The sequence below is a fragment of the Dipodomys ordii genome, unplaced genomic scaffold (assembly GCF_000151885.1).
Source record: "Dipodomys ordii isolate 6190 unplaced genomic scaffold, Dord_2.0 Scaffold12, whole genome shotgun sequence".
Classification (NCBI taxonomy): Eukaryota; Metazoa; Chordata; class Mammalia; order Rodentia; family Heteromyidae; genus Dipodomys; species Dipodomys ordii.
Window position 1 is genome coordinate 24,339,228 of NW_012267228.1, and position 27,307 is coordinate 24,366,534.

The 27,307-nt window shown below is 40.8% G+C and overlaps 3 protein-coding genes across 3 annotated transcripts in view; 2 read left to right on the forward strand and 1 right to left on the reverse strand.

The window, feature by feature from the left end:
* Positions 1 to 4,571: 4,571 nt before the first annotated feature.
* Pde12 (phosphodiesterase 12) lies at positions 4,572 to 10,011 on the reverse strand. Its single transcript, XM_013010542.1, has 3 exons — positions 8,601 to 10,011; positions 6,385 to 6,463; positions 4,572 to 6,054 (listed from the first exon to the last, which is right to left on the reverse strand). The coding sequence occupies exons 1-3, from the start codon at positions 9,906 to 9,908 to the stop codon at positions 5,612 to 5,614; spliced, it is 1,830 nt and encodes a 609-aa protein (XP_012865996.1). The 5' UTR covers positions 9,909 to 10,011; the 3' UTR covers positions 4,572 to 5,611.
* Positions 10,012 to 10,066: 55 nt separating this feature from the next.
* Dnah12 (dynein, axonemal, heavy chain 12) overlaps positions 10,067 to 27,307 on the forward strand; it is a 173,264-nt gene continuing 156,023 nt past the window's right edge. Inside the window, exons 1-2 of the mRNA XM_013010371.1 lie at positions 10,067 to 10,142; positions 23,217 to 23,395. Of these exons, the coding sequence (XP_012865825.1) occupies positions 23,226 to 23,395 (170 nt within the window). The 5' untranslated portion in view covers positions 10,067 to 10,142; positions 23,217 to 23,225. The remainder of the gene's footprint in view (positions 10,143 to 23,216; positions 23,396 to 27,307) is intronic.
* On the forward strand, positions 12,316 to 12,957 carry LOC105981381 (vesicle transport protein SFT2A-like). The gene has a single exon (XM_013010543.1). It carries the CDS (start codon positions 12,321 to 12,323, stop codon positions 12,771 to 12,773), a length of 453 nt encoding a protein of 150 aa, XP_012865997.1. The 5' UTR covers positions 12,316 to 12,320; the 3' UTR covers positions 12,774 to 12,957.

Sequence of the window (27,307 nt, forward strand, 5' to 3'; positions counted from 1 at the left end):
ATGCACCACTGCACCCTGCCACTGAGATAGAAGTCTTTGAGGTCTTTTATGCACAGAATGGTCGTGAACTATTCTATCCCTTGATGTGTGCCTCTCAAGTAGCCAGGATTGAAAGCTTGAGCCACTTAAATGGACATTTTACAACTTATTTTTAAAATTTATCTTGAATACAGGGTTTTAAAAATCTGACTTGATAGTAGGCAGCTTAAATCTTTTTTGATCTCACAAAATTAGCCACAGCCACCTCTTCAGAACACTTAAGCTACTGTCTACCTAAACTGTAATTTACAGAGACCATCTGTAAATTAAAAGCCAGTTAGCCAACAGGTTTTCTCTCAAATCACTGAAGTAGATTCACATTTCTAAGGTCACTTTAAAAAAAAAACAGGCTTTTTATGGTTTAGTTTAGTGTTCTTGGGACTTTTCTATTCCTAATTTTCTTCAAAGGAAGCAATGAGACTGATCTTTGTTAAAGACTTGTGGAAGGGGGGCTCTAACAAAATGTGGTTGGGTAAACCACTGTAAATAATCTTGCTGACGACTAATTACTTCAACTAAATGAGGTAAAGATGTGTTAATATGTCATTTCATGGTCATTAAGATGGTTATTTGAAAAGATAGAAAATAAGTGAGATTGTCGAGAAAAATGGAAACTTGTACAACTGAAATGTAAAATAGTGCAGTCATTTTACATTTTCCAAATGGTTAGAAAATTACCATATGAGTAGATTACTAAATCCACTCTTAGGTATATACCCAAAAGAACTGAAAATAGATGTTCAGACCAAAACCTTGTGCAAAAATGTTCATAGCAGCACCAGTTATGGCAGTCAAAAGGTGGAAACAATTGGTCAATTTAGATAGCAGTAAAATATTATCCAGCCTTAAAAAGGGAGGAAGTGCTAGTATATATTTTAATAGGATGAAAGCCAGATGGAAAAGGTATACAGATTCCATTTATATGAAATATCTAATACAAGTAGATCCAAAGGCAGAAAGCAGATCAGTATTTGACATAAGCTAGGAGAGGAAGAAACAGGACTGCTTCATGGGCAAAGGCTATCTAAAATGTTTAAAACTAGATAGTTGTACACTGTGGTGAATGTATAAATGAAGCTGGATTGTACACATTAAACCAGTTAATTTTATGTGAGTTCTGTCTCAATATTTTGGTGTCATTTCAAAGTGTGTTATTTTGGTGTCAGTGTTAGTAAAACATAACCCAAGTTAATACAGGCTTAACATCTTCAATACTGAAAATGTTACCCTCTCTTATAAAGCTGTCCGCAGAAATTGGCTTATCAGTTAAAGCTCTTAAAATTACTTCCCCGAGATCTACACAGTACTTCCTGTAAGTACTATATTTAGAGAAATATTAAAAATTTCAAAACAAGCCTGGTGCTGGTGGCTCACACCTGTAACCCTAGCTACTCAGGAGGCTGAGATCTGAGGATCACAGTTCAAAGCCAGTTCCGGAAGGAAAGCCTGTAAGACTTTTATCTCTAATTAACCACCAGAAAACTGGAAGTGGTACTGTGCCTCAAATGGTACAGCGCTTGTTTTGAGCAGAAAAGCTGAGGGACAGCACCCAGGCCCAGAGTTCAAGCCCCACAACTGACAAAAAAAGCAAAAACAAAAACAACCCCCCAAAATATTTGCGTGTTTCTGAACTGCTTGAAAATTCAATGAATGCAGGCCATTTTTCAGAGGATTTTCTCTAATGAGTTATATGAAAACTAATAGTTAAAACTTTTACCTTATATATAGGTTTGTCTTAAATACTGTGTAGGGAACTTTTGCCTATATTTCACAACTAGGCAAAATGAGCTGTAAAGATGTCCATTTTCATCAGGGAACTGAACTCTCACAGTAGTATTCTGACCATTGCTCCTTATATTAAGCTCAGAGACCCATACACCTGTGTATGAAGCCAGCACTTTGAGGTAAGACTGTACCTTAGTGCTCCTAGGAAATTCTTAGAAATACCAACTAATGATTTAAGTATTCAGGACTTAAAAAAAAAAAAAAACTACTGTAGCCAGAAATTTTGTTTTGCTAATGATTTAACTATCAGTGTACATGTTTATAGTGGCAACTGTGTAAGAGTTGCTTTTAGCAGAGTTAACATGGTCCAAAATGTTCTTACTCATTTTATAATCAATATAAATACCTGAAATTTTTTTCAGCAAGAATTTGTGAATGTGTATAAAATCTGATAGAACACAAAAGGCTGCTAGAGCTCCCTTATTAAATACTAAAAATTCCAATTAATAGGAAAACTCAAAAGATAGCTTTAAATATTTCTCAATAACATTCTACCCTTATGAATGACAAGGGAATTTTGGTATACCAATTTTCTTGGTGTTCCCTATCTTTGGACTCTAATCATTCTAGCATATATGTATGCTGAGACTGAAGAGTGTATGAGTGGGATGTGCATCTGATCATGTATTTATAGAAATGAACTCCAGGAAATTTGTTCATTTATCTATTTTTAGGAGAGTAAGGGAGGGGGCACAGAAATGGAGGGACAAAGGTGAACAAATACAGCAGTGATACTCATACACATTATGTTGAAAATCAACTATATAACAATGGTAGGTAAAAACTGGGGGGGAGAGAGGGAAAGGGTGACATTATACAAAAAGAAACATACTTTTTTTTTTTTGGTCAGTCCTGGGGCTTGAACTCTGGACCTGGGTGCTGTCCCTCAGCTCTTTAGCTCAAGGCTAGTGCTCTACCACATGAGCCACAGCGTCACTTCTGGGTTTCTGGTGGTTTATTGGAGATAAGAGTCTTACAGACTTTCCTGCCAGCGCTGGCTTTGATCCGCGACCTCAGATCTCTGCCTCCTGAATAGCTAGGATTACAGGCGTGAGCCACCGGCACCCAGCTCTAGAAAAATACTCTTTACAGGACTTAACTGTAACCCCTTCGTTCATCACCTTTATAACAAATTTTTTTTTTAAAAAAAGTAGGAGTGGGAATGGAAAAGACTGGGAGAGTGGGAAGAGGTAACACTGTCCAAAAAGAAATGTACTCATTCATTCCCTGACTTAGATAACTATAACCCCTCTGTACATCACCTTTATAATAAGAATTAAAAAAGAATCTCCTCCCCCTAAAAAAGTATATGAGCACTTCAGAATAACATCTCAACTTATTGAAGTATCCTGAAATACTTACATATAATCTGATTATACTGTTTAATCAGGAAATATCAAACTTAAGTGCTGTTTGAAAAGGGCTTAGATTATCTTGCCCATATAATTGTAACCCCTCTGTACGGTATTTTCACAATTAAAAAAAAAGGCTTAGTTTTTCTGATCAGAGTTCAATTAAGACAACCTTGGTATTAAAAATCAGGATACTTTTTTCACAAGCAAGGAGAATCATCTTAGGTTATATTTCATTCAAAGCATTTTTCAACTTCCTGCTGAGAAACTTACCATTGTTTTTCTCAAGTTACTATAAGGGTTTGTCAAGATGTTTGTCTGAAAGCTGGCCAAAACCAAGTTACTATAAGGGTTCGGTTTGTCAAGATGTTTGTCTGAAAGCTGACCAAAACCAATTTTATTTATTATTTTTAGGTCTGATATTAGGACTCTTAACTAGATACCTGACACATTTGCTCACTGGCTAGTGCTCTACCAACTGAGCCACACCTCCAACTCCAAAAACCAATTTTAGAAAGGAAAAAAAAGGCAAGTCATGTAGCTTCATGTAGTATGTATGTTCAGCATGCTTATGACCCTGGGTTCAATCCCCAGCACCACTAAAAACAGGAGAAAAATAGTCTTTCTGCAAAAGAATCAGGTTCTGGCTCTATTTACATATTTATAAATTACAGTTAAATGTTTTAAAAAAATGAAAATGTTTTGGGGGACTGGGATGTAGCTCTGTGGTAAAAGCCCTGGGATCAATCCCCAGCACCAAGGAGGAAGGGGACAGATTTAAGAAGGCACAATTTGGTATCGTCAATTTTTCTCATTTATAAATTTTTTTTTTGGGGGGTCCGGTTGTGGGGCCTGAACTCTGGGCCTGGGTGCTGTCCCTCAGCTCCTCAGCTAAATTCTAGTGCTCTACCACTTGAACCACAGCATCACTTCTGGCTTTTTTCTTTTTGCTTATGTGGTGCTGAGGAACTGAACCCAGGGCCTCATGCATGCAAGGCAAGCGCTCTACCACTGAGCCACCTTCCCAGCCCCATTTATAAGCTTCTTTTAAACAAGATTCCAAGAATTGCCACTTTAATCTTTCCCTTCATATATCCTTGTGAAGTGCGTGTAAAACTATTTCACTCTTAAATTTACATCAAGTGTAAACAATGTATGGTGACAACAGAATACGAAGGAAAGACTCATTAAAAACTGGATAGTTCTTATGGTATTGGGTTTGACATTAAAGAATTTGAAACAAGGGCTTCCATGGAAAAATCATAGTGTTTGAGATTAGTAGGCTCTTAATAAGCTTGAAATTAAAATGCAGGAAAATAAGTTATCCTGAAAAATAACAAAAAGAAAAAGCTACAGCACTACAAATATAATGACAAATATTTTAATGTTTGTCCTCTGGACAAGTGAAATTTCTAATTTAAAAAATTTTAGCTTCATATTTCTCTCTTACATATATGAATTATATATAGTGATGTTCTGGAACTCATACTAGATTGCTCAAGTCTGTAAGAAAAAGTTTCTTATTTCAGATGTGGCCAACATTCCTTTTACTCTTCTTCCTATTTATAAAAACTGACAATTGCAAATACTTCGAACAGAGAAATGCTCAGTGGTTCATCCAGGTTTTAAGCTTCTATCAGTAAAAAACTTAAAAAAAAATAATGTATTCTGCTACAGCCCCCAGCATCTTATGGTCAAATACCCTGTTGATTTATGAACAGTTTTCATAAGCAAAAGTGAGAGTGATTTGAGTTGATTATGCTGCTAATCTGAATACTAAATTGTGCTTGGAGACTTAAAAAATAAAATGAGCTGTAATATGAAGGAGAATATAAAGTGCATTAAGAAGCAAAATATACTACAAGTGAATGAAAATATTGTTAGTTGAAAAAGAAGCAATAGCAAAGAGTGATTGTATATTTCAATCTTTTGTTAAAGCTCTGAAATTGTAGTAAATTCCTAACCAAATTGAGGTAGAAGTAGACCCTAATATTTCATGTATCAGAACTTAGGTTTCTCACCTTAACCTGTATGTTTTCTCCCCCTAATTATAAGAACATAATTCAATGTGAAATGAGTTATGAAAAAAAAATGATAAGATCCTTTGAATGGTACTTATAAAATTCTTAATTGCCAGCTAAAAAAAATTTATAAAAGTTTACACAATAATTCAGTTTTCTTCTTGCTAGTCCTAAATACATTTGTTTTTACTCCAAGTTTATGAAATTAAAAAAGGCAGAGAGAAACTATACGACGCAAACATTATGAGGGTCTTATAACAAAGACTGGAACATAACTAGTAGGGAAGAAACATGTAGTTTTACCTTAATGTCTGGATTTCCTCTTTGAAGGTTACATGTAAGACTTGGTTCAGATTTTCTGCAAAGCAAATTACTTCCTTTTCAGACTTAAAATCAATTCCACCAAACAGAAATCTACTTCCATTTTAAATCACATACAATTGCTATGTGATCAGAGGGATGGGAAACACTAGGTAAGGCCTGGTGGGTGGTAACTTCTTCATGGCTAGGTAATGGAATCACCTGTTCAACTTCTAAAGCATTTAAGTCAATGAAAATGTAATCTAGACATCCATGAAAGCCACCCACATAATTTGTGTAAGCAGGTTCACCACAAGCACTCTTCAGTTTAAAGCTGTGTGTAAGAGACATGTTGCATCTTTCCTCTTCCCCATTGGAAGCCCAGTCTTCATGATCCTCTGCAATGTCGCCATTGATGACAAAATGATATACTCCTGTTGATGGTGTACTATTAAAGTCCCCACAAAATATAACTGGTATACCGGGATACAGATCACATGAGACATGTCTAATGTGAGCCAAAGCTACAGCCATTTGAATGAGTCGAATGTACCCACCTATGAATATAAAAAAAATATCATTAATGTAAGTACTTATTGTGTCAAAAACAAATCAAAACAAAAACATGTCAAACTATTTGGGTGATACTTGAAATACGGACTTGTGTAGAACACCTTCAGCAGCTTAAGTCACAAGCTTCTGGGTGACACTGGAGAAATGTGTACAGAGCCAAGGATGGTGGTGTACCTATAATCCCAGCACTTGTGAGGCCAAGACATGAAGATTACAAATGCCAGACCAGCCTGGTCTACATAGTAAAAATCTGTCTCAAAAAAACAAACAAACTCACAGCTTTAGCATTACTTTTGAAACAGAACAAAACTTACCTTTTGGATGCCAGTAAAGATGGGTATTAGCAACACATATCTTTTTAGCAGAGTCCTTTGTAGACTGAAGAACTGAAACCTAAAGTAAACAAAAAGGACCAGTTCAATTAGTATCTGATTATCTTCTGATGTTTTTCATCTAAGACTATGTATGATGAACTGACTCTTATTCTCTTTCCTTCTCTTATGGTACTAAGATCACAATTATAAAATTTGATATGTAAATTATAGGGTACAATGAACAGGACTCAGCATAGCTTTTGGGTGGAGGGTGGCACCAAGATTTACCAGGCAGATGCTCTATTGCTTTGGGCATGCATGCCTCCAGTCCTTTTTTGCTGGTTTTATTTTTTTTTGTCAGTCGTAGGGCTTGAACTCTGGGCCTGGGCGCTGGCCCTCAAGGTGAGCACTCTACCACTTGAGCCACAGCGCCACTTCCAGTTTTCTGGTGGTTTATTGGAGATAAGAATCTCACAACTTTCTTGCCCAGGCTGGCTTTCAACCATGATCCTCAGATCTCAGCCTCACGAGTAACTAGGATTTCAGGCGTGAGCCACCGGCGCCCTGCTGCTCTGTTTTGTTTTGTTTTTTTGTTTTGTTTTTTTAAGATAGTGTCTCTCTCTTCTGGAGCTGGCCCCAACTGCAATCCTCTAATTTCCTCATTGTCAAAATTGGGATGGTAGGTACACATTACCATGCCCACTCTTTTCTTTTGTTCCTTTCAATTTCGGCCTCTCATATGCCTGAGATGACAGGTGTGTACCATCTATTAGATGAGATGGGGTGCTGGGCACTGGTGGCTCACTCCTGTAATGCTATCTACTCAGGAGCCTGAGATCCAGAGGATCCAGGCTTGGAACCAGGCCAGGCAGAAACATACAAAAAACTTGGTCTCCAAAGGAACCATCAAATAGCTGTCATGACTCAAGTGGATAGAGCACCAGCCCAGTAAGAAAAGCCAAGTGAGTATGAGGCAGAGTTCAGACTGGTGATAAGCAAAGGGAATAGGGTTTCGCAATTTTTTGTCTGGGTTGGTTTCAAACTGCAACCCTCCCAGTCTCATCTCCTAAGTAGGTAGAATTACAGGTGTAAGTCACTGGTGCCTCACTTTCATGTAAAGGTGTAGCAACAGTCCAACACATAAAGTTACTACGGAAGCAGACTTTTCAAGTGAATAAACCAGCTTTGAGCTGGGCAGCCCTGTGTCTGAATACTCAGCATTTTCAGTAGTAGTACACTCAGTAAACTACCTCATGGAATGTTGCTGTGTGTACTCAGAGTGTAAAGTGCAGAAAACAGTAGGTCTCAAAAAACGGGATGAAGCCAGATGCCAGTGACTCACGCCTGTAATCCTAGCTACTCACGAGGCTGAGCTTTGAGGATCATGGTTCAAAGCCAGCTTGGGCAAGAAAGTCCATGAGACTCTTATCTCCAATTAACCACCAGAAAACCGGAAGTGGCACTGTGGCTCAAGCGGTAAGCCTTGAGCTGAAGAGCTCAGGGATGTTGCCCAGGCCTAGAGTTCAAGCCCCACAACCGACAAAAAAACAAAAACAAAATAATCCCCCCAAAACAACAAAAAAACCGGGGTGGGGGGGCAGTAGTTATTTTACCTTGAATAAAACCAATTACTTAAGAGCTCTGGACAAAATGAATGTGTTTTAAAAACCAAAGTAGCTTTAAGCTATGTAGCAGTTCATTGGCTAAGAATAACTTCATATGTGCGTAAAATCTAAGTAAAGAAATCTGACATTCTCACTTATAAACTGGAAAGAATAATAGCTATAAAATGGGATTACAATGATTAGGGGAGGATTAAATGCATCAAACTTAGCTAATAGTTAGGAAACACCTCATAATAGGCACTGAGCTCTTCTTTCAAGAACTTTAAAATGTGTCAGAATAGTGTTTGATGAATAGCCAAATACCTTACCTATTATAATCTTTTATTTATCAATTGTCTCTCCCTGGATTGTAAGCAGGTAAAAAGTCCCTTTGTCTGGTTCAAAGCAATCTGCCAGGTGGCAAGGATAATAGGGGCATGCAATCAACGTATGCTGAATAAATGAATGAAAAATGACACATGTGCCCAAGATCCAAGAGGAAAGAACGAAATGTGGGCAGTTTTCCATTACAACCTCACCACTATCCCTGTACCTCGCCTTCCAGGCCCTTAAAAAGGGGAGAGAACGCGAAGGTCGGCACAGGTGGCTCACCTGGAGGACCGAGGATCTCTGGAGCACCCTCTCCTGTGCCAAGGGGTACAAAGCTAGTTTCCCCAGCAGTTCTTTGTGAAGTGAATCTGACTCTAGAGCTTCCTGGAAAGAAATGTCGTGCTGACTAAGGAGGCTGAACTTGGACTTCCGGTAGAAAGTGGCCAGGCCTTCGTGTTGCTTGATTCGAAACACCCCCTCCAGCCCAAAGGCCTCGAGCGCGGGAACCAGGCTGTCCGAGAACACGGCCCGATCCACCTCCTGCAGACAGATGAGGTCGGCGTTGTAGCCCGTGAGCTCCTTCTGGATAAGGTTCTGGCGGTAGTCGAGCTCCAGGGCGTAGGGGGCACAGTAAGGGTACAGCACAGTCCGCGAGAACTCAGTTTGGGCGTACGTGTCGGCCAGGATGTTGTAGGACACCGTGCGGATGAGCGCGTCCTCGGTCACTTTCTTGGTGTAGAGATGCCGGTGATCGAAAGTGCACGTGCCGGGCCCGGCCTCCACCGGGCACACGCTCTCCAACTCCCGGCTCGGCCCGAAGCGCTGCCCGTTGCCTGGCGTGCAGCGCAGCTTCAGCCGCAGCCCGATGTCAGCGTTGCTCGGGGTGTACACGCGCTCCTCCACACCGGTCTCGGTCCAGGTAGCGGGCGGAGTGGCGGGAGACAACGACGAGGAGCCGCTGCCCTCGGACTCGGCCGCTCCGGGTTTGGATTCCTTGTACCAGCGGAACAGGGACCCGGCAGGATCTCCAAACTCCAGGGTGAGTTTGGGACACACCGGGAAGCCCGCCATGATGTACCGCGGCAACTGCAGCTCGGTGAAGGCGGGCGGGTTGCGCTCCACCTTGTACTTGACATCGCCGATCTGCAGCACGGCGCCGTCCTGCCAGGCGTCCACGTTGAGCACGTCCTCGGCCACGGCCTCCTCGCGGTAGTAGAGCTTCACCACCGGCTCGCAGGCCGCGGCCGGCTCCGACACGCTCCCGGCGCAGGCCGCCCCACCGCTCGCGCCGGGCCGGTTCTTCCGGCTCTTCTTGGCGGCAGCCGCCTTAGCGTGGCCCTTGAGCGCGTTGGTGGCGATCCGGCTGAGGGCCCGGCCCAGCGGCTCGCTCTGGTCCCGTTGCATGTTCTTGTGGCTGCCGTCGGCCAGCGCAAACGACAGGCTCAGCTTGGGCTCCGAGGGCACGCAGCGCACTACAGCGCGCTCCATGGCTGCCCGCGCCGGGTCGGCGGCCGCCTCGGTCCGGCTGCACTGTTCCACCGCCCTCCGGACCCTACGAAGCGCGGCGCGGAAGCCTGAGAGCCTCCACATGAACCTGGCGGCCCAGCGACACACAAAAGCGGCGGCCGAGGCGCCACTCTGTCAACCGGAGGCCCCGGCACCGCGGCCCCCGGCTCGAGGACCCATTCAGACTCGGCGACTTCCGGCCGGCGAGGCGAGGAGGGCGGCGCTTCCGCCGAGCACTTTCGCCGGGCCCGCTCACCTGCTCGTCTTTCACGTCATGCCAGTCGCTTCATTCTAGCACCTTGATTCTTACCTCCAGCGGTGAGAGAAGGGTGAAGGAGACACAGAGATGTTAGGGGGGAGCACCAGACACCCCACTCTTCAAAGTTTTGTCGAAAGTGCGGGCTGAGGGCGGGACGGAACGCTCGCCGCGCCGGAAGCGCGTGGGCGGGGCCGGCCGCGGCTCTGCGCCGCTGCGCTCGGGGGAAGGCGGGCCGGCTTCCCTGACGGAGCCGCGGAGGCTCCGCTCGCGCCCGGAGCAGCTGATCCTCCGCTGTGCCTGTGGGGGAGCTCCTCCCGGGTTGCGAGTTTTACTCGGGGGGGGGTGTGGGGGGGTGTGGGGAGCGTGGCTCGTTTCCTCTTCGTAGTTGGGTTGGTGCTGCTCGCTGTGTGGAGAGGTGTGGTGGGTTCCGCTGAGGCGGGGCCGGCTGTTAGAGCCCGGAGCCTCCGCTAGTCAAGCGGCAACATCCGGGAACTTGCACTTAGCGGGCGCTTTGCCACGCACGGAGGCTCGTTTAAGCCGCCCCGGCCTTGGGAGGTAGGTCTCCCACCCTTCGCTTCAGAAGGTGAGGCCCAGAGAGACTGAGTTGTGCAAGTCAGGGCGGCTCGGTAAAGTGACAGAAACACCTGGTTCTGGCAGACTGCTGCTGAGCGCGGGGTCAGGTTTGACGCGACACGGACATCTTTTCTAGCTAGAGTTACCAGACTTAGCAGATACAAGCAGGGCTTCCAGGGCAATGGGAGTTATATGGACTAAAAGTTTGACATGCCTAGAGGTAACTCTTTACCTGGAATACAGACTTTGAATGAGCATTTTTCTGTTTTGGTGCCAATTCTGGGCTTGAACTCAGGACCAGGGAGCTGTCCCTTAGCCTTTTCGCTCATGGCTGCCACTGCCACTTGAGTCACAGCTCCCTGCCTTGTCTGGCTTCCTATGTGGATCCTCAGGTCTCAGGCTTCTAAGTAGCTAGGATTATAGGCTTGGGTCAGCAAGGCTCAGCTGGCAGCTTATCTTTCTACTTATTTTACAGCATCTGAAATACCAATGATATTAGTGGGTTTGTAGACCAGAAAGCAATTTGTAACTGGAACAATCACCCAACAGAGAGTGATAGCAGGCAGCAAACAGTTGTTCATATTGATTAGGGCATTTAGATAGATAAATAGATAGTCGGTTGTGGGGCTTGAACTCTGGTCCTGGGCGCTGTCCCTCAGCTCTTCAGCTCAAGGCTGGCACTCTACCACTTGAACCACAGCGCCACTCCCGGTTTTCTGGTGGCTTATTGGAGATAAGAGTCTCACAAACTTTCCTTGCCCGGGCTGGCTTTGAACTGTGATCCTCAGATCTCAGCCTCCTGAGTAGCTAGGAGTACAGGTGTGAGCCACCAATGCCCGGCTTAGGGCAGTCTTTTATTTTTTTGATGTTTGAGATCCAATCCAAGATTTCATGCCATGCTATGGAAAGTGCTCTACCACTGGGTTTAAACCTCCAGTGCTTTTCCTCCTCTATCCCTTCTACTCTCCCCTCTCCTAGGAGTGAGTTTAGGACCTTGCTACCTAGTTAGCTACATGCCTGGCCGCTAATAGTGCAGTCTCTCCTAAGAAAAAGGGAAGGCACCGAAGTTCTTTTTCCAAAATGCATGTGCACACGTGCTAGTCCTGAAGCTTGAGTTCAGAGCCTGGTTCTTGTCCTTGATTTTTTTTTTCTCTCAAGACTAGCACTCTATCACTTGAACCTTAGTTCCTCTTCCAGCTTTTTGATGGTTAATTACAAAAGAATTCCAGGGACTTTGCTGCCTGAGTTGGCTTTGAACCACAATCCTCAGATCTCAGCCTCATGAAATCATATCTCATAATATTTACTGCCTCCAGATACAATGCAGTAGTTTTTAGTATATTAACATAGTTTTATAACCATCATACTAAATTCTAGATTGTTTTTATTCCCGAAGAAATAACACCCACTAGCGGGGTCTCCATTTCCAGTTCCCTCTTTCCCCGATAATGATTAGTCTACTCTATAGATTTACTTAGTTTAGACATTTAAGTGAAATACAGTATGTGATCCTTAATGTTTGGTTTCTCTCACTTAGCATAGTATTTTCAAAATAGCTTCTAAATAGATCACATGTATGAACTGACAACAAAAAAGTAGGCTTTAAAAAGTAGGCTTGGGGCTTCCGGGTGGGCACCAGCGGCCGGCGGCCCGCGGAAGGGGCCATGGAGAAGCTTCGGTGGGTCCTGAGCAGCCAGGACGATGAGGAGCTGGACCTGACCGCGCAGGTCCTGGACTCCACATCCCTGAGTTTCAGCCCCACATTGAAGTGTTTTGTGATATGCTTCGTGGCTGGCATTTTCTTTTCTATCCTTGGAACTGGATTGCTTTTTGCCGTGTTTTACACCCTTGGGAATCTTTCTGCATTAGCCAGTACTTGCTTTCTGATGGGACCCATGAAGCAGCTGAAGAAGATGTTTGAAACCACAAGGTTGCTTGCAACAGTTATGCTTCTGTGCCTCGTCTTAATCCTGCATGCTGCTCTGTGGTGGCACAAGAAGGGACTGGCCTTGTTATTCTGCATATTGCAGTTCTTGTCCATGATGTGGTACAGTCTGTCCTACATCCTCTATGCATGGGATGCTGTTCTTAAGTGCTGCTCTTCTCTCCTAAGCTGAGTGTCCTAGCGTGCTTTTACAGTACGGAAGCATTGGCATGCTGATAGACTGTGTGTGAGATAGTGCTCATGGACGTGCTGTGTCTGAAGTACACAGTTCCCAACAGAGCTGTCAGTCACTCCAGAGCCAGCCCTATGGAGCTGAAGACCTTCTCCTGTACTGGTGAACACACACACCACCTATACTGTTCCTGCCGGTGTCCTGCATTCACTCTGTGTCATTAACCTGTTTCCAAACATAGGGAGGCTCCTAATCATTGCCAATTGTAAATAATTTTCCCAGTTTTTCCATCTTTCCAAAACAGCTTTTGAGTTGTGAATATTTAAGAGCTAGATCTGTGCTGCAGGGTGCATTCAGCTTACTTGGTTTTCTTTAAATGTCTGCATTTTTAAGACCTTTTTTATCTTTAAAAGTGTAAAACTTTATATCTTAAAGTTGTTTATTACATGTAATAAAAATAATATATATCTTTACAATTTCAAAATAAACCCACTCTTGTAAAAATAAAATAAATACAAAGTAGGCTTAACAGGAGCTGGGAAGGTGGCTCAGTGGTAGAATGCGTGCCTTGCATACATGAGGCCCTGGGTTCCATTCCTAAACAGAAAAAGCCAGAAGTGGTGCTGTGGCTCAAGTGGTAGAGTGCTAGCCTTGAGCTGAAGAGCTGAAGGATAGGGCCCAGGCGCAGAGTTCAGGCCCCATGACTGACCAAAAAAAAAAAAAAAAAAGGTTAACAGACACCCTGAAAATATTACAGGAAGGAATACGAGAAACTTTCTTAATAAAGACCCAGAAACAGCCGGGTGCCGGTGGCTCTCGCCTATAATCCTAGCTACTCAGGAGGCTGAGATCTGAGGATCATGGATCAAAGCCAGCCCTGGCAGGAAAGTCCGTGAAACTATCTCCAATAAACCACTAGAAAACTGGAAGTGGCACTGTGGCTCAAGCGGTAGAGTGCTCACCTTGAGCTGAAGAGCGCAGGGACAGCACCCAAGCCCAGAGTTCAAGTCCCACGGCCGACCAAAAAAAAGGCCCAGAAACAGAACATATCAAAGAAAGGTTGGACAAATGGAATTGCATTAAACTGCAGAGCTTCTGCATAGTAAAGAATATAGCTAGCAAGATCATGGATTAGGAGAAGATCTTCACTAGCCTTACAACAGACAAGGGCCTCATATTTAAAATATACATAGAACTCAAAAAATTACATCCCCCAATAACCAATCTTCAAAGAAACAACTGCCTGATCAATAAGTGGGCTAAAGACTTAAAGAGAAACTTCTCTGAAGAGGAAATTAGAATGGCCAATAAACACATGAAGTAATGCTCAACTTCTCTAGCCATAAAAGAAATGCAAATCAAAATAACATTGAAATTCCACTTTACCCCAGTTAGAATGGCTATAGTCAAGAAATCCAATAATAGATGCCGGAGGGGATGTGGCCAAAAGGGAACCCTACTGCACTATTGGTGGGAGTGTAAACTTGTTCAACCACTCTTGAAAGCTGTATGGAGGTTCCTCAGAAGACTCCACATAGAGCTCCTCTGTGACCCAGCAATCCCACTTCTGAGCATTTACCCAAATGATCACAAACAAGGCCATACTAAAGCTACCAGCATAACTATGTTTATTATTATTAGCATTATTCACAATAGCTAAGATATGGAACCAACTCAGATGTCCCTCAGTAGATGAATGGATCTAGAAAATGTGATATATATATATCACATCATATTTTATATTTATATATATATATATATAATCGAATTCTATGCCTCCATCAAATTCTATGCCTCCATCAGGAAGAATGACACTGCCCCATTTGTTAGGAAATGGAAAGACTTGGAAGAAATTATACTAAGTGAAGTAAGCCAGAATCAAAGAAACATGGGTCCCATGGTTTCCCTTATTTGCAATAACTAGTATACATCTAGGATAATCCTACCAGACAAGCAGAAAAGGTCAGAAGCTATGTACATATGATCATATAAAATGATGCAGGGAAATGAACCCCAAGATATGGACACAAGAGGTTTTTTCTTTGTTGCTGTTTTTTTTTTTTTGTTGTTCTTAATGTACTATGTGACTTTTTTGTTTCCTTTGTATGTTCTTCCCCCTATGGTATAACCACTGTTGGCACTGTATTTGATTCTGGTGCCCTGCATCTTCTATATACATTTCTCTAATTTGGGGAGGGGAAGGGAAATAACAAAATGCTGAAAGAAGGATACAGGTTGACCCATTGTAACAGTGAGATTTACAAGACACTATGTTGAAAATGAACTTTATAGCTTCTGGGGTGGGGGCATTACGGGATCCAGGGGAGGGGACTCTACGTCCTACCAGAGTCCACCATGCAGAAACAGTCTCATGTAAAAAGACTTGGGAGCTGTGACTGCGACCCCAAGCAGTCTTCAAACTGGAGTTTTAAGGGGTAGGTTACATAGAGTTACGTAGAGGAGCCATGTAAGTCAGGTTTGGCACATTTTCATTGGTTATAGTTACATGACCTTTAAATTCCTTTTTCTTTATGGTAAATATCATATGTAATAATTTGCAATAGGCTGCCCATAGTAGGACCACTCGGTGGTGGTCTTTAATTGGTGGTCTTAAGACCCTGTTACTGAGGCAGGCAAGTAAGCAAGGTTACAGAAGCAAAACATAGCAAAATCAGCCTTGAGTCACAGGAGCACAGGCAAAACATAATATTGACTTGGCCAGCATGACCAATACTATCAAGGCTATTGACACTATTACAGAAATTATTCTTATTATAAGCTCCTTGACTAATACAGCAACTCAGTGCAGCTGGTGATAAGCTTCAAGGTTGTCAGGAGCTGACTGCAAAGCTGCCAGCTTGGTAGATTTGACTGAGGGACAGATGTTCTTTTGCTTTTTAGCAAGGATGGAGAAGGAACAAAGACTGACTATTGGTTAGCCTTTGTTGTCTGGGGTTTTTCTTTACCAAGAGGTTTTGACCTTTATCAATAATCTTGTTCTGTTTTCTGATTCCACATTTTTGTTCCCCTGGATATTCTTTTCCCAGGGAAAAGGGTTGAGGGGAAAGAGTAAATGTCCAACAGCAGGAGGGACTGAGGCCAGACAGAGGAGGAAGTTTCTGCCAGTGAATAGCAATGCAGATATTACAGGGGAAGGGAAGAGTTAGGCAGGAGAGGAGGGAAGGGATAGTAGGGGAAAAACAAAGGAAGCAGTTAATAGTCTCAATAGGAAATATACTTATTACTAATGTAACTGTAACCCCTCTGTACAGTATCTTTACAATAAAAATATTTAAAAAGTAGGCTTAAAATCTTTCCACAGAAAAGTTTTAATTGGGAGTACACCTTTATACTTGTTTTAACTAGACAATTCTATTTGCAGTATAAAGATCAGACTATAGCAGGGCAAAACTAAGTAAGCTGAACAAATGGTAGGATATTTACATAGGTGGGAAAGATTGGGGTAGAAATATGTTTGGGAATAAAATAATTTGTTTGGATCATATTAAATTTGAGATGTTTATTAGGCTCCAGGAGGTTATGCTTCCTAACTATAGGCAGTTATATATGTTTGAATATGGGGCAGAGGTCAGACCTGAAAAGATCTTAACATTTGAGGAGACCAGAGCAAGGAGGGCTACATACCATTTAAAAATCAAGCTATTAAATAATATTTGTTCTAGTCCCCTACTTTAAGAAGTACACCTTCCTGGGGCTGGGAAGGTGGCTCAGTGGTAGAGCGCATGCCTTGCATGCCAGAGGCCCTGGGTTCGATTCCTCAGCACCACATAAGCAAAAAGTAAAAAGCCGGAAGTCGCGCTGTGGCTCAAGTGGTAGAGCGCTAGCCTTGAGCTGAAGAGCTGAGGGACAGCGCCCAAGCCCAGAGTTCAGGCCCCATGACCAGACCAAAAAAACCCAAAACAACAAGAAGTACACCTTCCTGAAAGATCACACTTAAATAGTTTGTGATTGTTGGTGTTCTCAGAGTTCTGAACCAGGGTTAAATCTTGAAATTTAATTCTTGGCCACATACCTTATCTTTCCATCCTTGCTTCTTTTCTTTATCTTTCTGTAGATACATGAAGAAATTCAGCTTGAATTTTCAAATCTGTCCCCAAACAACTGCACTTTGATTACCTGTGGGCCTAGAGAAGGAGTACATAGACTCTTTGGATATCAGGAACACCTTACCTTGTGGGTACAAGTCAGTATCTCTCAAGAGAGATCAAGGAAGAGAAATGACCAAGAAGTAAAGAATAGGTTAAGATGAAAAAGAAAAGGTTTGTTTCCCCTGCTTATTCTCCAATAAATATTTAGAAAAAGTCCTAGTATGGGCTGGGTAGGTGGCTCAGTGGTAGAGCGCTTGCCTTGCATGCCTGAGACCCTGGGTTCGATTCCTCAGCACCACATAAGCAAAAAGAAAAAAGCTGGACGTGGCGCTGTGGTTCAAGTGGTAGAGTGCTAGCCTTGAGCTGAAGAGCTGAGGGACAGCGTTCAGGCCCAGAGTTCAGGCCCCACGACTGGACCCCCCCCAAAAAAAAGAAAAAGAAAAAGTCCTAGTATGGAATACATAGGTGTTGAATAGATGACAGGAGGCTGAAAAGAAATAGTGGTTAAGAGGAAATGAGAAGTATAACTTTACTAAAAGCTAAATGAAAAAAATTTCAAAAAACACTTGTGTTGTATGCTATTCTAATTTCCACTCCATGATTAACTGAAGAAGAAATAGGAAAGGAAAAATCACTTATCCCTAGTGGAAAATGGTATGATTCTATACTTAAAAGAGCTAAAAGTCTCCATCAGAAAAAACTTTAATACTATAAACTTTTTGGTAAAATGGCAAGATACAAAATGAGCATACAAAAAATCAGTTGCATTTCCATATGAAAATAATAAGCAGGCTGAGAAATGAATCAGGAAAATAATTCCATTTATAATAGCCTCAAAAAATGCTTAGGCATAAGTTTAAGGGTGAAAGAACTCTGCAATGAAAACTAAAACACTGAGGAGAAGTTGGAAGAGCCACAAGAAGATGGAAAGACTACCCATGTTCACAGATCAGCCGAATTATTTTTGGAAAAGTGGCTAAATTACTAAATGCAATCTACAGATTTAATGTAATTCACATCAAAATTACAATGGCATTCTTCACGGAAATAGGAAGTTCAGGTTTTTTCTGTTTTGGTGGTACAGGGTTTGACCTCAGAACTTCACACTTACAGTCACATTTTACCTCTTGCACTGTGGCCCTTCCACATAAAGAACTTTTAAGCATATTTATATATTTTTCAAGTACTCTCATGTTTGATTTTGTAATGAACAGTACCTGGAATGAAGCATACCCAAATCATCTCATAACTTTGCTTAATATCTTCAATATTTCTAAACAAGTAGTAGCTCCCTACTTGAGATAGCCTTCTATGTAGCCCAGGCTGGCACTGAACTCACAGTCCTGCCTCAGCTTTCATAATGCTGGGATTACTGGTGTGCATCATCATGCCTGGCCAGAATCAAATTTTTATGTCATATCTGCAAATTCTTTGCAAAATAAATTTAGCTGGTTTCATAGCATTTTAAATTATTAGGATCAGAACTAGAGCTTTAGTAAAGGGAAGGACTTTCAGCTATACATGGATATGTTTAGATAGCTAATTTGTTTTTATTTAAGGCATAGGCTTTATAAAAATCCTAGATGACACTTTTTGGTTGCAGAAATTGGCAACTTGACCTAATATTTAGGAGGAAATGCAAAGGCCCTAGAATAGCAAGCCTTTTTTTCCATATAAAAGAGCAAAGACATGCTCCAGCGGCTTTGCTTGTAATTCTATCTACTCAAGTAGCAAAAACACTACGAGAACACAGGCCTTGAGTTCAAGTCCCAGTACTAATACGAAAATAAAAGAGCAAAGTTTAAGGACTTAACACCACTCAGTTTTAAAATTATAATTGCTTTTAGTAAAGCTATAATAATTAAGATGGTGTATTAGTATATAGATTGATAGAACAGAATTGAGAGTCCAGAAGTAAATTCTTACTTTGAACTGCAGTGAAGTTTTTTTTGGGGGGGGGCGGGAGGATGACACTCTGTTGCTGAGGTGGACCTCTAGCCCCTTTTTTGCAGTGATTATTTTTGAGAAAGGGTATTGGTTTTTGTTTAGGCCCATTCCTGGACCAAAGCCTGCCAAGGTTGTAGCTGGGGATAGGTGCAGATTCTTCCACTGGGATAGAGTCTTGAGACTTTGGGACCAGGCTGGCCTGAAACCTTGTTACACCCCAAATCAGCTTTCCAAGTAGGTAGAAAGATGAGCATCAGCCCCCAGGTGATGACTTGTTTTGGTTTCACTATGTTGCTCAAACTGGCTTCAAATTCATGGATTCAAGTGATCTAACATCAGTCTTTTAAGAAGGTTTGAACTCAAGGTCTTAAAAATACTCTATCATTTGAGGCATTCCTCCAGCTTTTTTTTCCTTTTGTTATTTTTTGAATAAAGTGGCACCCTTTGCACTTATAGTTTGGACCATTGATCCCATTTTGTGTTTCCTGTGTAGCTGGGATGACAGGTGCACATCACTGTGCCCACCTTTTTTTTGGTTGAGGTGGAGGTCTTCCCAATTCCCCTGCCAGGCCTCTAACTGGGAGTCTCCCAATCTCAACCACCCATATGGCTAGGATTACTAGCATGAGCTACTGTGCCCAACTTCAAGTGACTTAAAAAAAAAAAGATGCCAAAGAATTCAGTGGGACAAACACCATGTTTTCAGCAGCTGGTACTGGACCAGTTGTACATTCCTATGTAAAAAATATACATTGGCTCCAAAGCTGTTAGCACATAGGAAAATTAAGTAGGCCATAGGTCTAAATGTCAAAAACAAAATTAAAAGAAAACATAAAGTCTTCATGATCATATCTGCCTTTCATAGATGACCTCAAAATCACATTCCATGAAAGAAAAATAAAACAAATTCTTTGGATCTAATCTAGGTTAAAAACTTTTGCTTCTCAAGAACACACTATTAATGAAAGGATGAGATAAAATAAATACAAACTATTCTGATCAAAGACTGAGTGCTTTAAAAATCACTGATAAAAATTATCCAATTTTAATTTTTTTTTGTTATTATAATGGTGATGTACAGGGGGGACAGTTACATAATTCAGATAAAGAGTACATTTCCTTTTGGACAATGTTATTCCTTCCCTTTTTGTCCTTATTTGCACATTGTACAGTTTATTTTAACATGGTGTCTATTGAGTACCACTGTTGCTTTTGTTCACCTTTTGTCCCTACATTATGGGTACCTTTCCTTATCCTTCCAAAGACAGATAAGCGGAAAAAAAAGACAAAAAGAAAAGAAAACAAAAAAGTAACAAAAACCCTCTTGTTTCCATTTCCTGGAGGACATTGCAATGAATGTTATTTTGTATGATCAACTGTGCATAAGTATTGTGTCTTTATGTTCCTCTCCTACTAAAAGTATCCTCCTTCAGTCTCATTGTGTGCGAATGCCTAGAATCTTGTATAACTTATCATGTCCCCATGTATTTTATTTATTTATTTATTTTCAGTTGTGGGTTCATGTATTTTAGATCTATCTTCTTCAGATGAGAGAAAACATGCTCCATTTGTCTCTGAGTTAGCCTTACTTCATTTAATATGGTTTGATTTAGGTCTGTCCATTTCCCTGTAATAAATACTCCAAGTTTAAAATGGATAAAAGGTTTAGATAGACATTTTATTTTTAAAAAATTACCAAGGGCTGGGAAGGTAGCTCAGTGGTAGAGTGCTTGCCTTGAATGCCTGAGGCCCTGGGTTCGATTCCTCAGCACCACATAAGCAAAAAGAAAAAAGCTGGAGGTGGCGCTGTGGCTCAAGTGGTAGAGCGCTAGCCTTGAGCTGAAGAGCTGAGGAACAGCGCCCAGGCCCAGAGTTCAGGCCCCACGACCGGACCCAAAAAAACAAAAATTACCAAGTGGGCTAAGGGTATAGCTTAGAGGTACACCACTTATAGCATGTATAGAACTCTAGATTTTTCCTCCAGAACCATGCAAAGAAAAGTATATCACTGCCTGATAAGCTTATGAAAAGGTAGTCAACAATATTAGACCTTAGGGAAAGCTAAATTAAGACCACAGTTTAAAACTACAGTGTGTCAACTAGAATAACCATACTAAAAAGATAAAAAATACCAGGGTTCGCAAAGATATGGAGAAACCCTCATAGATTACTGGTAGGAATATAAAATCATTTGGTCACATTGGGAACCAATCTGGTAGTTCCTTAAAAGGTTAAAAACATAGACTTCCTGTTCAACCCAGTAAAATCCCCTTGTAGATTTGGCTCCAGGAATGAAAATGCTCATCCCCAAACTTGCAAATGTTCATAGCAGTACTCTTCCTAGTAGTCCCTAACTGGAAGCAATCCACAGTAACACACATCAACTGGCAAATGGATAAATCAAATATGCCATCTATATCTGTATGTATACAATGGAATACTATTTAGCAATAAAAAGAATGAATTTGTGTTACATAGTATGCATGGATGAACCTCAAACATTATCAAATGAAAGAAGGCAAATACAAAAGTCTACATAAGTATAATTTCATTCATATGAAATTTTTGTAAGTTGCAAATGTAGACTGACCCAAAGCAGAATAGTGATGGCCTGTGGCTGTAGATGGTAGGGAAGATTGCCTGTTTAAGGGAATTTCTTGCAGTATGGAAATATTTTAGAATTGGTTCATGGTATTCATTGGTAACACAATTCTAGAAATTTACTCCCTTCTCAAAAAAAAAATTGAATTGTGTGCTTGAAAATAGTGATTTCTACCTACCTGGGTGCCAGTGGCTTACTCCTGTCATCCTAGCTACTCAAGGAGGCTGAGGTCTGAGGATTGCAAGTTGAAGGCTAGCCTGGGCAAGAAAGTCCACGAGACTCTTATCTCCAACTAACCACAGAAAAACCGAAGCGACCCTGTGGCCTAAGTGGTAGAGTGCTATCCTTGAGTAAAAGGAGCCCAGAGACAGTGCCCAGGCCCATGCTTCAAGGTCCAGGACCGGCAAAAAAGAAAAAGGTGATTACTTAGAATATTTACAGGAAGTCACTAGGGTGTCACTTGAAGACTTGATCCTTTTGTGAGTGTATTTATGTAAAGCTGCTTATTTTCCAACGGATCTAAATTCCCAGGCTTGCGATTTTCATTTCCTGAACCCCTTCAAAAATAAAGCAGTTAAAAAAAAGAAATCTAATTCCCTCATCCTCTGTTCACCTGAGTGTAGAACTGTGATAAATAATCCTAATCTGTCCTAGTTCAGCACCTATCTTCCAGGCAACCTTCATCTAGTCTTCTGGCAGCTGCCACTTCTGTTTCCATAGCGACGGCTTTGTTTTTACTGGATTGGCGACCTTGCTTCTACCGGTTTCTCCGCTGGAGCCGGTGCGGTTCTGGAGATTCATCCCGTGTTTTTCTCCTTCGTTTTTCCAGAAAAAGACCTTCTCTTTGCAAATTACCCTCATCTGTGCAGCCGAGAAGAAATAACCAGAGAGGTACTGATTCTCTGCGTTTCTCATTTCCCTTCTAGGGCAGCTCATCAAGATTTGGGTGCCAGCAAAAGTACTCTTTCAAAGCAGAACTCTCCAAAAATATGTGGGAATTTGTGGAACATGTCTGTCCCACTGTTAAATTTTTGAAATATATTTGCAATATATTAAGTGTGACTATTTTTGCCTGGTCACTTTTCTGGAAAGTAGCAAAACTAAGAAGATTAGTGTTAAAATAGTAATGAAGTTAAATGTCAGCTTTTGGGGGGAGAATTCTTTCTATTACTTAAAAATTTATTATTATTGTGAAGTGGTTGTACACAGGGGTTACAATTCCATAAGTCATGTTTTGAGTACAGTGCTTCTTCGTCATTGTTCTCCCTCACTTTACCACTCCCATTCCTACCCTCACTTTACATAATTCATTCTTTGCATACTGTACATCGGTTATAATGACTGTATTTTCTCCCCCTTCATCCCTCTATTCAGGTGCCTCCCCACACCTTGGCTCTCCCTTTCATGGGAAGGAGAATTCTTAACTAGATTTTTTTTGTTGCTATGGTTTGTATCTAAGGAAACTTTCAAACCTAGGAGATTAGAGCTCATGAGAGAGTTTAAAAAGCACCAAATTAAATTTCTACATTTCAGTTTCTAAAGGGAAAAATGTGTAGATTCATTTCTTCATAGGAAGTGGGTGGCAGAGCTCTACTAGGACATTCTGCCCACTCATCAGAATCACCATTCTTTAACTACTATTGTACTTGGAAGGAAGATCTCAAAATGTGTAGGATTTTATTTTTGGTATTGATTTTAAGCTATAATATGAATATATTGAGGCATGCTTGGTGGTAATGGCTACTTGGATTTATTTTCCTCCTGAATGTATATTTTAATTTTCAGGGAACCAAGATGTCAGACCCAAAGCAGGCTGCTATTGCAGCACAAAAGGAGGCTCTGAACTTGAAGTTACCCCCCATTGCCCATCCTTCAGAAAATGTAGGTGTTAGCACACCAAAACAAAGTAAGTTACTAAACTACAAAAGATCCATGGAACAGCAGAAGAAAGTGAATAAGTTGGTGTAAGTAGCATATTAATAACTAATTCTTGCTTGGAATTTAGTTGAAATGATTTGGGTTCATAGTCTCATAAGAAGTTTCAACCATAGTCTGGCATCAGTGGCTCACTCCTGTACTTCTAGCTGTTAAGGAGACTGATTTGAAGCCAGCTAAGAGAAGAAAGTCTGTGAAACTCTTATCTTCAATTAGTCACACCTGTGTGTGTACACATATGGCAGGTGCGTGTGCATGCGCGTGTGCACACACACACACACATGTTGAGTGGAACTGTAGATCAAGTGGTAGAGTAAGGCCTTGAGCAAAAAAGCTCAGGGACAGAGCTCGGGCCTTGATTCAAGCCCCAGGACTGGCACATACAAAAAAGTTTAACCCATGTAGTTGTTCATGAGCAAAATATTATTGAATTAACTAGAAAAGCAATTGGAAATTGACCATATTGATATTATGTACTGCCTACTTTTCAGACATTGTTCCTATCACTTTGTCAGTATTTCTTACCACAACCCCATAGAGTAGCTACTATTATTTGTCTATTTTATTTTTTAAGTGAATAAGTGAGGTACAGATTAGTTAAGTAATTTGCCCCTACAGTTTAGATCCAGGTGGTCTGTTTCTGGAGTTTGCATACTTTAAGCACAGTACTATTTTAGCTCTCTTTATAGTATATCCATAGTGGTCCCTGAAAGTGAAACCAAGTAATTTTCTACAAATAGTATTACATTTGAAGAGTACTTAATAAACTATTATATATTTAAACTACTTGTAATTAAAAAAATTCTATAAAGAACAGTCCAGTAACCTTTCTTCCCCTACTCCCCAGTGAAGCAGAAGTTAAAACTAGTTTCAACTAAAGACTGTGATGATGGGCTGGAAAGATGGCTCAGTGGTAGAGTGCTTGCCTTGCGTGCATGAGGCCCTGGGTTCGATTCCTCAGCACCACATAAACAGAAAAATCCAGAAGTGGTGCTGTGGCTCAACTGGTAAAGTGCTAGCCTTGAGCTGAAGAGCTGAGGGACAGCGCCCAGGCCCAGAGTCCAGGCCCCATGACTGGCAAAAAAAAAAAAAAAAGACTGTGATGATGGTTATTCAGTTTAACACTTACAGAAAATTTCTTAGATACCTGAATCTGTTGGTCTGTGGGGCTAAAGAAAAAAGAAAAAAAGCATGAACCTTGTTTATAAGATCTTAGTTCAATGTTGAAGTATAGAAAGAGAAATTTCTTTTTGGTGGATTTCTGCTTCTCCTAATGTATTCTTTTTCTTTTCTTGGTTAACTTTTATGAATGTTTTTGCAACTAAGTCTCACTGTGACATTGTTGATGATAAGGTGGTCAGTATGATAATTCAAATTTTATAATTTTACTTTCCTTATAATTACACAAGTCTGTTAGTTGTATAACTACTTAAGGTTTATATTTTTGTTAGCTGATCAATCATTCACTTACAATAGACCTAAACTTATAAGGGTAAGAACTGATATCAGTTTTGTACTCATAGATTACACCTTCATTTTCGTAGACTTACAAGGAGGTTCTCAAGGAATTAGTTTGTTCAACTACTAGCAGTTCCACAAATACACTATGATTTTAGAAACTTAGAGATATGCTCTGCAAGTAAGGTTAGTTTATAAATTACCTATTCTATAAATCCTCCCAATCTCTTTGGGGTTGCTTTAATCCTTTCTATATATTTCTCTTACATTATTTTATTAAAAACTTGCTATTGTTGTGCTGTTGCACAATCTCTGGGATTGTTACTAAGGAGATCATGGAAACATAAAAGAAAAAGTGTTTTTAAGAAGTTTATGCCAGCTGGGTGCTGGTGGCTCACATCTGTTAATCCTAGCTACTTAGGAGGCTGAGATCTGAGGAGCACAGTTAGAAGCCAGCCCAGGCAAGAAAGTCATATCTCCAATTAATCACAGAACAAGTCAGAAGTGGTACAGTGGCTCAAGTGGTGGAATGCTAGCCTTGAGCAAAAGAGCTCAGGGACAGTGCCTAGGCCCAGAGTTCAAGTCCCAGGACCAGAAAAAAAAAAAGTCTATGCCAATGAAAGGAGACAATAAATAGGCAAAACCCCTCAAACTGTGGGAGTGGTGTAATAAGCTCACAGAGATGCAAGTAAGGTAGATTGTTTAGGTCTTTGTAAGCCATAATAAAGAATTCAGATTTTATTTTATTGTTGAAATGTCTAAAATAGGAAGTGGCATGAATCCAATTTACATTTAAAATATGTCCTGGCAATTAACTCAGGGAAAAATGCATCTAGAAAATGTGGTGTATATACACAATGAAATTTTACTCATTCATTAGAAAGAATGATATTGTATCATTTGCAAAGAACTGGAAGGACCTGGAAAAAATAGTTAATTAAGTGAAGCAAGTCAGGCCGAGAAGGACAAAGGATGCACGTTTCTCTCTCATATGGAAGCTAGAATTAATTTATTAATATATAAGTAAACATTTTAGGATGGAATGCAAGTATACAAACATGTATTAACTGAAGTATGGTATATTCAGGGGAGAAATCAAATTGTGTAACTCCTTAGAAATTCTCATAGTCCACCAAAATAAACAACAGGAAAATGGTACTTGAAAGGTGAGGGTGGGGTCAAGGGGAGGACTGTAAGACTAAAGAAGAGATGAATGCAGGTGGAGAGTCCCGTCATAAAATCCAATGTATATCCTACAAAATTACAAACATTGAGGGGGGAGGTAGGGTTGGGAGGGATGGGGGAGAATGAAGAAAGGGATGATATTGATCAAGATGCCTTGTATTCATAAACTGCTTTGTTGAATGGAAGCTCCTTTGTACAACTATTTAGAGAGAATCAAAATATAAATAATAGGATAGAAACAATTCTCTTTTGGAGTTGAAATACCTATGTATTTTAAGGGCAAATATAAGAGAAGTCTAGGCTGGCGAGATAAAATTTGGGAAGCACCAGCATTTAGATTAAAAAAAAATAGTTTCTATTTAGCCTAAGCTGATCTCCAAACTCACTATGTAGCCCAGGCTGGTCTCCAACTCTCAATTCTCTAATCATAAATCATATAAAATAATAAATATCAAAATGAATTCCAGAAAATGGAAAAAAGAGGTTTTTCTCTCAACTGTTTTATTTTGTCTTATTTGTTTATATGTCTTTGGGAGGGCAAGGGGGGAGAGAAAAAAAGTGTAGGGACAAAGGGTGTACAAAAGCAGCAGTGGTAATCAGTAGACACTGAAAATGAACTACACAACTTGTGGATAGGGATGGGAGAGAAAAACTGTGAGAGAGCAGGGTCGGGGTGACATTGTCCAAAAAGAAATGTACTCTCATGGGGCTGGGAAGGTGGCTCAGTGGTAGAGCATTTGCCTTGCATGCATGAGGCCCTGGGTTTGATTCCTCAGCACCACATAAGCAAAAAGAAAAAAACCGGAAGTGGTGCTATGGCTCAAGTGGTAGAGCGCTAGCCTTGAGCTGAAGAGCTGAGGGACAGCGCCCAGGCCCAGAGTTCAGGCCCACAACTGGACCCCCCCAAAAAAATATATACTCTTTATTTGACTTATGTAACTGTAGCCCCTCTGTACACCACTTTTATTTTTTTTTATTTTTTTTGTTGCAACGTCCAAAGCTAAAATTTTATTACATCTTTTTTTGTCAATATATTAGCACAAACCACAAACATGTTATTTCTTCCTAATAAATGCTATCAGTAAAATAATGTTAGAAGACAAGAAAGAGGTCTTAGTAAATAATTAATATACTCCCATCATTTCAAACACGAAGGAAAACAGAGCATAAGTCAAAGGCAGAGCTAGAGCTAAAATTAATTTTCTAGCTTTTCCAATATTTTTTTATTTATTTTTTATTTATTTTATTTTATTTGTGAAGATACTGTACAGAGGGGTTACAATTACATGGGCAGGATA

Coding starts and splice junctions, on each gene's coding strand:
- Pde12 (XM_013010542.1), bottom strand. CDS start 9,908: ATGTGGAGGCTCTCAGGCTTCCGCGCCGCGCTTCGTAGGGTCCGGAGG. Junction 6,464..8,600: donor AGAGATCCTCGGTCCTCCAG/GTGAGCCACCTG, acceptor TGTTTACTTTAG/GTTTCAGTTCTTCAGTCTAC. Junction 6,055..6,384: donor TCTTTACTGGCATCCAAAAG/GTAAGTTTTGTT, acceptor TTATATTCATAG/GTGGGTACATTCGACTCATT.
- LOC105981381 (XM_013010543.1), top strand. CDS start 12,321: ATGGAGAAGCTTCGGTGGGTCCTGAGCAGCCAGGACGATGAGGAGCTG.